This window comes from Rhynchophorus ferrugineus, unplaced genomic scaffold (genome assembly GCF_030347505.1).
Source record: "Rhynchophorus ferrugineus isolate W39M unplaced genomic scaffold, kcgeb_rfMv2 rfM10, whole genome shotgun sequence".
Classification (NCBI taxonomy): Eukaryota; Metazoa; Arthropoda; class Insecta; order Coleoptera; family Curculionidae; genus Rhynchophorus; species Rhynchophorus ferrugineus.
This window is the reverse complement of record NW_027472589.1, coordinates 18711135-18723766: the sequence shown is the minus strand read 5'-3', so window position 1 is coordinate 18723766 and position 12632 is coordinate 18711135. Positions and strand designations below refer to the sequence as shown.

The following is a 12632-nucleotide window of genomic DNA, read 5'->3' as shown; positions in this document are numbered from 1 at the left end:
TTTGACTAAAAAATCAATGTATGGGTATTATTGAAGTAATAATTTATTAACGAGCACTTACGTTCTCCTTGAATATATTTAAATAATGTGCACGAACATAAAAAACCTACTAGATGGTGTTAAGATGGTTAATTCTTGTTTTACTGGTTATCTAATTTCTAAATGTAATCAAATATTAAATTCAATTTGGTAATGTATTTTCAATAATGGTTCTAAGTATTAATATGATTGAATATTGATCAAAATCTAATATATAATAACATTTTTTATCTAATAGGTATTATTTGATTTTTACTCCTGTTATTAAATATAATAGAATGTCTTGTAGGATGTATTTTTAAATCCTTTAAAATTAATGTGGATTATAAGAAATAAATTAACTGAACAAATAAATTTTTTATTCCAAAATCTTCTCAATTCTAAATAAATATTTTACAATAAGGCTTCTAATATGGTTTTGCTGCTGCCTTTATCGATTTTTGTTTTAACCTTTCTGGCTAGCCACACGACTGGCCAACAGGCAGGACCTCTTATGATCAACACATTCCTGGAAAGCTTGAACTATTTTAGAACATCTCATTGGCTCATCTGGATTACACCTACAACAAGAAGTTCGTTATACATCTAAACTTTATTGAATACTTGTACTTTACCTGTAGCATTCCATTACTGCTTTCTTCATATCTAAACATGGGATTTCCTTCAATCCTTGTGCAGGTTTACCAACTTTAAATTCTTCTAACTGTAAAAAAGAAAATATAGAAATACGCGCCAATGTACAGATTTTAATGTCATAAACAAATAAGATTTTACATACTTACAGCTTTATTATATTCCTCTTCCATCACCTTATTCATTCTCTTATGATTTTCTTCCAGTGCCTTTAACCTGCTATTCCAATAATCATCATTCTTCTGCAATTCAGCTACATTTGCCTAAAATATACTCTGTAAGTTCTGTTAAATGAAAAGATGTGTTGCTATGAAATAAACTCACCTGTCGAATTTGAATACTGGTTAGTGAGGGTTCATGTAGGTAAACTGGAAGTACAGATGTGGCAGGTTGTGGAGTAGTTATTTGTGTAACTTGTGGAACAGCAACTTCTTGTTTCCTTACCGCTGGAAATATATGTTATGTAACATTTCTTATGAAATAAAAGGCATTGATTAAGCACTAATGTAATATAAAATATTCTGGATACACGTTATTAATATTCAACGTTGTTTCTTTGCAGTTTTAATTTCAGTATAAAGAGTAAAATATCAATAAAAATAATATGCATGGTTAAGATATAAACCTTGAGCGACTCCTCGAATTCTATCGACTACATCGTCTGATACTTTAATTACACTAGTCGGATCATCGTTTTCTACTGTTAATTTTCTAGTTTTGCTAGGACTTCCACCCATATTCCCTTTTTCAATGTTTTTCTTGTAATTTTCGAACAATTTTACCGACTAGATATGACATTCTTCAATCTGTCATTGAGCCATGTTATACATTGACATTAGCACGGAGTTTTACTAGTCATCTAACCCTTGTTACGCAGCAATATTTCAAAATGATTTAAACTTTATAAAATAAAAATATGGTCTTAAAAGTATATTTAAGAAACCTGAAATTTAAACAACTTAAAGCAATACAAAAAATATTAGTGGTTTTATAATAAAAATTAAATTTATAAATAAGAATATTATTGGTCTATATATATATATATATATATATATATATATATATATATATATATATATATATATATATATATATATATATATATATATATATTATATATATATTATATATAAATATTGCTTTAATTATTTTAAATATATTATTAATTAATTAAATATGTTTTAAATAATTGTTGTACATATTAAAATTAATGTAGATATATATGGCAAATATAAAAATATTTATTTAGTGCATATACAATATTATAATACTTCTATATCTATAAAAATATATTTAATATTTAAAAAACTAATATTAAAATTTATCTGTACATGTTAAATGCAAGGTGCATAGTACTTAAAAATGCTGTTTCGTTGCAATAAAACAGCTTTTGTTTGAATACATTTACCACAAAGTACTTAAATTATAGTCACATGTAAACACAAGATAAATGTTTTTATATCTATTTTCATAATTATTGAAATCACTTGCCTACGTGACGTTCGCAACGTGACGTTTTTCGCATACCTTGCAAGAGAGACAAAGATAGCCAGATCGTAAACAGAGAGAACGATACTTGAACCAAAATAAACCTGAAAGAAAAGTTTATGTGATCCCTCAAGCGCTTTCAGCAGACCTTTATTTATATTTTACTAAGCGTGAGTGCTGAAGGTGTTTATAAACGATTCTGTATTGAGTTTTGCTTTCTCCTGGCATTGTACGGTTTCGGTCGCGAAATATTGGCCAAAATGTGCGAGGAGAAACATTGGAACAGCAGCCAGCTGAGACGTTATGATTTACAATTCGAACAGATTCCTAGAATACACTACACAGATCCAAAAATTGATGAACTCATTAGTGCTAATGTAAATATCGAACGTTATTAATATTCCATTAATTAGCTCATTACCTAACCTAAGCAATATCGATAACGGACTGTCCAATGATTATAGCACTGTTATTTTGCAGAAACCAGTTGTAATAACGGGTTCAAATATTATCAAGACTGCTAGGGATCACTGGACGCCTGAGTATTTAGAACAGAACTTAGGTGTAGCAGGACACACAGTATTTTCATCAAAAACACATAAATTCAAGTAAGCCATGTACAAGATTAAAAAAAATTAATGCTTATAATTTATTGTATTTTTTTTTGTATGCGTTAATTTTATTTAACATATATTTCTGATGTAATTTATTTTTTTTAGATATTTTGACGATTCTAAGATATCAAAAAATAATCTCAATGGAATTGAGTTTATTCCTCCAACTAGGAAATGTAAAATGCGGATGGGGGAGTTTATGAAGAAATTACGAGAATGGAAGCCTGGAAATGATAGGTGAGCTGTAGATATGTTATTTAAAATTAATTTGAGCAATTTATATTTTTATAGATTATATCTTCAACAGCCATTAAATAATACTGTAGGTCCACTGATAGTTGAAGATTTTGCTCATTTTGATTGGGAATATGTAAATAAAAGGCAAGCTAAACATAATTGGGGTCCATTAACATCAAATTTATTATTAATTTCACAAGTAAGTTCTGTCTTTATTTATTAATTTTTGTAAAGTATATTTCCTAATATACATTTATCTGGAAATAAACAGGAAGGAAATGTAACTCCTTGTCATTACGATGAACAACAAAATTTCTTTGGTCAGGCTTATGGTTATAAAAGATGTATATTGTTCCCACCAAGTGATTTTGAATGTCTCTATCCACATCCAGTATTTCATCCTCATGACCGACAGAGTATGGTAAGTTCTTGTTTCAATTTTATTAAATTATTGAGACAATACATTTTTTTGTCAATGTAGGTTGACTTTGATAGACCCGATTATGTAAAGTTTCCTAAGTTTGGAAATGCTAAGGGTTGCGAGACTGTAGTTGAACCTGGCGACGTTTTATATATTCCCATTTATTGGTGGCATCACATTGAATCTCTTATGAGAGGAGGGCCTACTGTATCTGTAAATTTCTGGTTTAAGGTAATGGAATGGATTTTTTAAAATTAATTTTTCTAATTTGTAATATATGGTTATTTCTTACAGGGAGGTCCAACAAGTCTTTCATATCCCTTAAAGGATCATCAAAAAGTATCCATCACAAGAAATGTTGAAAAAATGTTACTGGAGGTTTTACAAGACCCGAAGGAAGTGGGGCCATTACTGCGATCCATGGTGATGGGACGGTATTCTGAGTAATTGGCGCTGAATGATAGATATAGATCATCCTGACTGTGATTTTTTAAATGTGAAAGTGTGTGTGAAAGAAATCTTAGCCAGTAATTCAGAAGGAACACTGCTTTGTAATATGATCCGCTGCTGATTCACATACATTGACTGAAGAATATTTTTTTCGCTATACAATTGAAAGAGTCGCATACATTAGACCATTATTTGATGAAGCGATTGTTTTTGGTCCATTATATTCTATTTAATTTTAAGTTTTTTAAAAGTGCTTTCAGTAGGTAATTTAAGTTATTTTTTTATGTCTTGTTACTACACATTTACACGAGTATTATTAAAGAGTAGATCTAGCTTAATATAACATATAAGACTTATTTGATTTAGTTATATAGGGCTATTTAAAAAAATATACCATTTTATTCTTTAATTGATAGTTTATTCTTGATTCTTGCCTTTGTTCCTCATTCACTGAATTGAACGGATGGAACTAGATAGGTTATCAATAAATTTTAGGAGCTAGTCATTTTTATAAAATGGTGAATGCGAGAACTATTTTTCCTAGTTAAAGTTAACATTAAATAGTGATTATGAGTATATAGGCATAGTTAATTCAACTTGTTTTCTGTATATTTCGATTTCAAGTCAATTAGATAAAAATGTAAGTACATTTAGTCTCAAAAGTTTTTATATAATGGCGAATGCGCATCCAACCTGGCATTTGGTGTTTTTCTTGTTCATTAAATAAACATGCGAATTATATATTTTATGGCGAGTATGTTGTAATATTAGCTAAACAACGAAAAAAGTAGGCAGCAGTTTAGATAACATTTTTTATAATCGGTATTTACAAAATGAATGTGCCTGATGCGGGTGTTTGTTTCCTTTTTTCGATTTTTAAATTAAGATGATATTAATTTATTTATATTAATTCATTTATAAAAGTTGTATAGGGTATATTGAGAACTACTTGTTTTAGTTTGGTCTCTATAATTTTGAATTATAATGAACTTTCCAAATTAGCATGGTGCAAATTTCGAAAAGATAATTCTACTATTTTATATTATAGAATGGTTTAGAAAATGTAGCCAAATGGGAATGATGTAAATAATACATTTATAAACCAAAGAGGATCCAAAATAAGTATATAATGGCAAATGGGTCTTCAATCTAACATTAAAATTAAGACATAATCGATGCAAATCGTTTACATACAACGAAGGATTAGTTATAGATATACAGAGGTATCTTACGGATGTATCGGATTTAGTTTTTGTTAAATGGCGAATGCGTCAATATAATTGCCTCTAATGGACATTTATTTAATATAATTCAATTGTTTAGTTAATTTATATTATGAAAGGGTCTATATATTTTAAATGATTGAGAATGATGTAATGATAATCAAGAGGAGCCCAAAAATATTTCTATAAAATGGCGAATGCATACTCAACATGGCATTTATTTCTGTTTCTCGGTTTTTAAATTAACATATTATAGAGGCTAACGTGAATATAGCCTCATATTATTCAAATAGTGAAAAAATAGTTTTGCCAGTTTACAGCGGTAACTTCGGATAATGCATTTTTTTAAAGGTTAATAATTATTTATTACGTTGTATTATTTAATTACTATATTATATTATTTATTTTGAGAGAGAGAGAGATTTCTGTATATTGAGAATGGAACAATGATGTATTTGTTAAATCAGCTACGACCCAAACATTATTTTTATAAAATGGCGAATGCGCAGTTAGTGTGTCAGCTAACGTGTTTTGGCTAATTCAGAATGATGCAAAGATACATGGTATATTTGTTTATCAAATACCGATTTTTTTTTTATAAAATAACAAATGCACATCCAATGTAACAATTCTATTTAATTTCTCAACTGGGAAAACATATTTTTATAAAATTGAGAATTCGAACACCATTTATAATAATATTTAGATCATTAGATAACATTCAACAACAACAACATTTTCGACGTGTGACTAAGTTTTGTGTGAGTGTGACAAATTATATGACCTAAGTGATGAAAATGACGTTGATGTTTCAATACAGATGGTAGAAGAGTTTTGGGTTGGGAAGAAAAATGGCGAATGCGCTTTATTATGTATAATTTATTTTCTGTGAATCATAAACTAAAAACATTACTAATGCGGTAAGATGCCCAACCCGAATGAATCAAGCATGAAGTTTGGTGTTAAGAATATGGGTTTTTAAACTCCTGTGATTTTTAAATACCCAGATGAACGGATAAACCAAAATGGGCTATGGGAATTCATTCAGGATTATTCGGGTAGTAAATCGTCCCCCAATTCCTCATTGCTGAAATCTTCAAAATCTAATGCCTTCCCTGCCTGGGTTCTCGGTCTGGTAGGTAAGGGTCCCAAAGGATCAGAATAATTATAATCTATAAAAGATATCCCGTTAATACCTTATCTTCATACATATAGTTCATATAGTGTTAGGTTGGGATGTCGAATAAATATCCATTTATATTAATTTCAAAAATGATTGATATTTTTGGCCGATATTTTAATAAACTTTTAAAATTAACTTTTAGCATTTAATTTCAAAGGTTGATTAGAAATATCGATACCTTTTAAAGCATTTAAAAATATTGCTATTTTTTTGGCCGATATATAAGTATTTTTATTTTCCGATATATTTTTTTTATTTTAAATCGATATCGATATCGAAATTTCTCTGTGGCTGACACCCGAAGTACTAAGGCTATGGTTTTACCGATATTCGTTTGTCCTATGCCCGAATCCGAGCTCCCAGCGCTATCTTGATTACGTATGGTCCGGGTGTTGCGAACGTTTCTACTAACCGGGGGAGGACTCCCGGTACTTTCGTTTTCCGGAACGGGGCTGAATCCCGATCCCGCCCTTGAGGACAGGCCGCTATTGCTCCGTCTAGAAGCTGAAAAAAATTTAATATTTATCCTGGTGATCTTAAGAGGGTATACTAGCTTAGAAATGTGAAATAAAATTGACCCTTTACTAATATACCCTTAAGGAGATTTTTCGAAATTTGAATTATTTTCAGAAATATAGCTGTTTTAGTAATTTATTTCTTTCTCTATTCTGCACCATGGAAATCTGTCTCAGAATAACAAGTCACATGTTGTCCAACTACTAAACTCTCATCCCTCTACGTGAATCCTGAACGAGAACGAGCTTCGCGTGCTCTTATCCTACTCCACTTAGCGTCAATACCAGCTCGTTTGTATGTCTTTTCATATTTTATGCCATGCTCACTTATTTCCTGCTTCAGTGTTCTCATATTAGTCTGTTCAAAGTTATTTTGTACATACGTCATTTAAATTTGCGACACCAAAACGTCGCAATGTTGCCGCATCAAATCTGAGTTTTAGTTCAGTTTGGCTTTGACATACAACAAAATTCTAATCTAAATAAAATAATTGAACAAAAACGTTATCAAATATAATTTATTTTAACATTACACTACATCTAAAAACTACAGTTAATTATACAGCCACAATAGTTTGTAGGTTAAAGTTATAACCATAGAAAAAATAGAAATTTCACGGTATAGGCGACCTTGGGGAAATGTTTTGTTTAGTTCAATCAACTGTAGCGCTGCGATCGCTAGTTTTGTAATCGTGATTGGCTAGTTTAAATTCCTTGTGCCGCCACTAACATGAAACGTGATTGGTCGATCAAATTGTGTGAAGTCAGCATTTTCTATAGGCGTCTATTTTTATGTTTGTTGTTTGTAGGTTTTGGTTTTTGTTTAGATCACGAAATTTTCGTTTTACGTTATGCATATTTTCTGTTTTACATTAATTATTATGGAGTAATAATATAAAAATTGATGACAGTGTTTCGTCAGTGTAGTATAAGATGTAGTGTACCGGGGTAAAAATCTACTACGGAAATTAGACATCGCTTCCCAAAGAATGATCTCGTTCTTTTCCAAAAATGGGTTGATCAAGTAAATAGTAGTAAGTTACCTGGATAAACCATAATGCAAATATATCAACGTCATGGTGTTTGTTATGGACATTTTACTGAAAATTTAGAATTACCCTTCCTTCACGAACAGGTATTAGGGTAAATGCATATCCATCATTGGTTTTATCAGATACATATAAAATTCTCTATCTACTACATGTCTGTTTATATATTGTTTGTTTACAGAAAATCAAAACCTACTTATGAAGATGTTAGTAGTAATACAATTCAATTAAACTACCAAGTTGTTCGTATGCTGTCAGTGTGATGTCTTACAAGAAGGTAATAATTAATATAACTGGATAATTAGTAGTAATAAATACTATTTTTAATTGTAAAATATCCCTAAAATATTTGTAATACTTTAACTTTTTAGAACATTCAGTGTTCAATCATTTTATAGTAGAGGAATTATATATTTAAATTTGATTGCATTGTTAAGAAAATATTTGTTACGGTGCCATCAATTAAAAATGTAATTGCTACTTTTAGGGGATTTATTACCTTAAAGAAATCTATTTTGTCTAAATTTACAAATAATTACATTTGTTTAACAAATCTTAACCAAGATTGCTTAAAGAATTTTATTGGATCTATTAGAGGTCATGGAGGTAGAAACAGCATTCTTCACCTAGTATGTTCGAGAATTCTTTAAAAGGGCTCATCACTTCAGTTTTATCACATTATTCTCGCAGGGAAAATTGTAAAGAAGATGAACGTGTTAGATGACTTATATTCTTTTTTAACGGGAGATCTAGTACCACTTGAGGTTGTTAAATCACCAGTTGAGTCTATATTTTCAGTTCCAGAGAATTTTGCTCTGAGAAAAACAAGAGTCTAATATTGTATTTTGTCTTGTTTCAGCCTATTTAACAAAACTTCTGAAAAAGAGACAACATGCAATATTTGTCTATATTCTAAGTAGTTCCACAGATTAAATACTCTAAAGTCTAAATATCTTTAAAAAACACATAAGACCAAATTTTAAGTTATTATGAGGTGTGGGTTTAATGAAGTTAATGCAATATCAACAAGGAAGGATTTGAAGTTTACCTTCAATATATCAAGATAAGTTAGAACTCTAATAGATCCCATAAATTTGATGGCACTAAACATATATGGAAAGGCGTTATAGAAGAGTTATAGATATTTTAATTTTGCCTAGAATATAGTTCATAATTGTTTTTTTTTTGCTTTTTGTTTATATATATATATATTTATATTATTTACACTTATATATATTTGTATAGGATTTTATTTTAATAAATTAATTTTAAAAATTAAATTTGATTTTCATTTAAATACTATTGGCCAATAAATGTGACGCCACAAAATAATGAGGCGAAATGGCAGATCAATCAAAGCAAAGTATTTTCCTTATAGGTTTCTACATAACTATTTTAAAATAACCAATCAAATTCACGTTGTCAGCGCCGCTAATGATTGAACTAAGCAAAACTTTGCCCCACTACTTACCATTGCAGTTGCACACCCCTGGTTATAACCTCTTATCACCATATATCATATGTCTGACAACCCGACGACTTTGACAGGTTCATTCGTTTACGTGTTTGAACTAATCAGGCAGTATTGTGTCTCTTTTTAACTAGAATAAAATGAGAACAAAAATATTGTCTGATTCTAAAACGAATTTACAAATTGCAGCAGGCAATATATTAAACATCTTGATGACGTATGTACAAAAAAACTTCGAATACACTATAGATACCAATATCTGTTGCTTGTGTTTTGAGGAAGAGAGAAATAAGAATATGAGGTAAATTATGGAATTGATTAATGATAGATGAAAAGCTATGAGTTGCTTTGTAAAATATGTAAGTGAATTAAGCCCGGAAACAGACCAGGATTACTCGCTATGGAAAGCAACTCGGAGTTTTAAGAGACGAATTATTAGAGTATTAAGAATGATCGAAATAAATGAATTATTCGCAGCAACATTTAGCTAACGTATTCCAAGCTAATGATATATAATCTACAATAGATATAAATCCTGTTCATCAGTACGATGTAGCTGTAAATCTGATTTCTCTAGTGGAAGTTGACCTTCACAGAAATTGACTACAACCTCAATCCTAAAAAGGCTCCTGGAATCGATGATATTTCACTGGGTTACTGAAAGAGCTGACACGAAAAATAATCATCATGTCCGGGTATAGAATTTGGGATTAATCTACAAAATGGGTAAATTGCTACTGCGGCATTACTGTCGATTATAGTAGAATCGTATCTTTTCGAAAGAAAATTTATAGTCTCGCATGAAGAGGCATTCTCAACATTTAAATCTATTCCGGATGGATTTCCACGGGGTAGTGTCTTGGGACCATTCCTATATCTGCTGTATACTGATGATATATCAACAACAAAAGAAACAGTATTTGGAAGATTTGCCGACGACACACTTGTCATGACAAAATATGTACCTCTGTTTAAGGCTGTAGAAAATGTATAAGTAGCGGTCAACAAGATCTACAAATGGATTAGAAACTAGAAAATACAGCTTAATAGCTCCAAATCTGTCGATTTTTATTGTGCCTTGCGGCGAAATGACAAAATGTTGGTTTGTTACGTTTAAACATGGCCAAACACTGCTCAGAATCATCAACACCCACTGTGAACAGAGCTCAAATGCTCATGCGATATAATACCAACACGTTCTTTTGATATCTTTAAGATGTTAGCTAACTCACACAACTTCACATTTTGATAGTTCAAAACGATTTTGTGGATGTTTTCTGAAACCTATTTGGTACTGAAGACACTACCAAAGTAGTGTAGCTTTTAGCACAAGAACTTACAAACTTATGAGTAGAATATCATGAAATTTTAACTGTTTTCTTTGGAAGATTAGTACTAACAGAAAAAATGGCGAATGCAATAAAACTAGCGCTATCTATGTGTTAGGCCCTGGACTTTTCAGCCCATGTGTTATCTAGTAAATCATATATAGTAATAAATTCACTTGAAAGAACTTAAAATGTATGCCTCTAGACTACGATACCCTCTAAAACTTAAGGACACCGACCTGGTCTGCTGCTATTTACACGCTCTCGAACCTCCTTCGTCTTTTCAAGTTTCTTCAGCTCCAACAGATAGTCCTGGGCTTCCCTCATGCCCAAGTCGCTGCAGAGTCTCACCAGAAACCGCAGACATTCGGTGTTTTCGGGAAACTGCCTGCGCAAAACAACTTAAGAATTTTAAAGCCCTTCCACGTCACTTACTTATGTATTTCTTGATATAGCGTCAGCGCCTTGTGCATATTTCCGCTTCTTCGATGACAACCGGCCACCATCATGTTCCACTTGGGATCGCCGGGTTGCATAACGGCCGCCTTTTCGAAATAGGAGAGTGCCTTTTCGACCACCTGCATCTCGATGTAGTACGAACCAAGCCAGTCAATTACGGAAAGATTCCCCGGGTAGTACCTGAACGACTTTAAAAACGCAAACGTCATATTACGATTTAGAATGCCATTTTAGCCCAGTCGTATAACCAAGAAAGGGCCAACCTCGGAATGAGAGATATTCTAAAAAATGCCTCAAGAACTAACACTCACTAATATTTTCGAAATTGCATTTAAGTAAACCTAATATCCATTAACTTTCAATAGTCAACAATATATTAATAAATATTACTACTACGTCACAGAAAATTATAACAAAATATCATAAGTAAGGTTATTTTTAGAACTGTAACAACTTAAGTCTTCTTTTTACTAACGAGAGTTTATGTGGACTGGGCCTACTGTTTAACGTGGGCTCCGAACCACGATCCTCGACATTCAGTCTAACGACTGGCGAGTGGCCAACTTAGAAATCATCCCAGAATGCGGTCTTACCCGTGACTGGGATCACTTTCCTTGTCGAATTTTGCACTCTTGCCTAGAACAATCACAAATATTAAACAATCACAAACATAAATTTACGACCCTGCCCCAGCAGGATTCGAGCCCGCGACTATCGCAACAGTGGGTTGACTGTTCTGTCGCATTTACCACTGCGCCAACAAAGCCGGCTTAGGATTTTTTCTTCTTATTTCACTCTAGATAAAAAGAGACAGAATAAAATTCGAATTGTGTTGCGCTAATTGATAACAAACGCTACAAACAGGCAAACGTTGTAAACTAAAATTCTAAGTTAACGTGCATTGGTTGTTTTAATGGATGGGCTATACATTTGGAAGTTGCTCTAACGTTCTAATGAAAGTTTTCTTCCTTTTCTAAACAAAGCAGCACTCTGGTACGACATATATACTAAAAGCGTGCAAGAATGTTTTTAGGGTATATGTGTTTTAGGAAACGAGGATATTTATTAAAACTTTTGGAGGAGTATGAGCAATATTTCCTTTTCCAAATTTGTAAAAGAACATTTCTAGTTAATGTGACTGAGTACGTCCAATTAAAATAATGAACAAGCCTATAATCATGTCATATTATTACGGCAGTTCTTTGACCTTGTGGTTCTTCGATAGCTTTTTCTATGGTAACAATATCTGCATCATCTCTGGCCTGTTCTCTAATGATATTTACAGTTGACCTTGCATTATGTCGTAAATTGGTAAGCCATGCGCGCTTTCCGTTTTCTAATTAAAATTGGTTGAATTTATAAAGAAATATTTTTATATTTTATATTTATATTTTCTAAACAAAAGTTGTGGAGAATTTTATCTCCTATAATATTCATAATAAATATAATAAGTATTAAGGCCATAGGACGCGAGATATTTGCCAAAAAACTATTTTTGGGACCTTCGACCTTTAATATCTTA

General features: G+C 31.4%; 3 protein-coding genes across 3 annotated transcripts in view; 1 reads left to right on the top strand and 2 right to left on the bottom strand.

Annotated features, from left to right (window-relative positions):
- Window positions 1-381: 381 nt before the first annotated feature.
- On the bottom strand, window positions 382-1517 carry Chchd3 (Coiled-coil-helix-coiled-coil-helix domain containing 3). Its single transcript, XM_076416139.1, has 5 exons — window positions 1298-1517; window positions 997-1118; window positions 822-935; window positions 654-742; window positions 382-599 (listed from the first exon to the last, which is right to left on the bottom strand). Exons 1-5 carry the CDS (start codon window positions 1407-1409, stop codon window positions 485-487), a joined length of 552 nt encoding a protein of 183 aa, XP_076272254.1. The 5' UTR covers window positions 1410-1517; the 3' UTR covers window positions 382-484.
- Window positions 1518-2230: 713 nt separating this feature from the next.
- Window positions 2231-4291, top strand: LOC143203821 (hypoxia-inducible factor 1-alpha inhibitor). Its single transcript, XM_076416126.1, has 7 exons — window positions 2231-2537; window positions 2641-2768; window positions 2880-3011; window positions 3066-3210; window positions 3283-3432; window positions 3493-3663; window positions 3727-4291. The coding sequence occupies exons 1-7, from the start codon at window positions 2421-2423 to the stop codon at window positions 3877-3879; spliced, it is 996 nt and encodes a 331-aa protein (XP_076272241.1). The 5' UTR covers window positions 2231-2420; the 3' UTR covers window positions 3880-4291.
- Window positions 4292-5964: 1673 nt separating this feature from the next.
- The window catches only part of nompB (intraflagellar transport protein 88-like protein nompB), a 32731-nt gene continuing 26063 nt past the window's right edge, over window positions 5965-12632 (bottom strand). The window contains exons 9-12 of the mRNA XM_076416114.1: window positions 11087-11298; window positions 10891-11039; window positions 6613-6792; window positions 5965-6277 (exon numbers count right to left, since the gene is read on the bottom strand). Coding sequence (XP_076272229.1) covers window positions 6156-6277; window positions 6613-6792; window positions 10891-11039; window positions 11087-11298 — 663 coding nt within the window. The 3' untranslated portion in view covers window positions 5965-6155. The remainder of the gene's footprint in view (window positions 6278-6612; window positions 6793-10890; window positions 11040-11086; window positions 11299-12632) is intronic.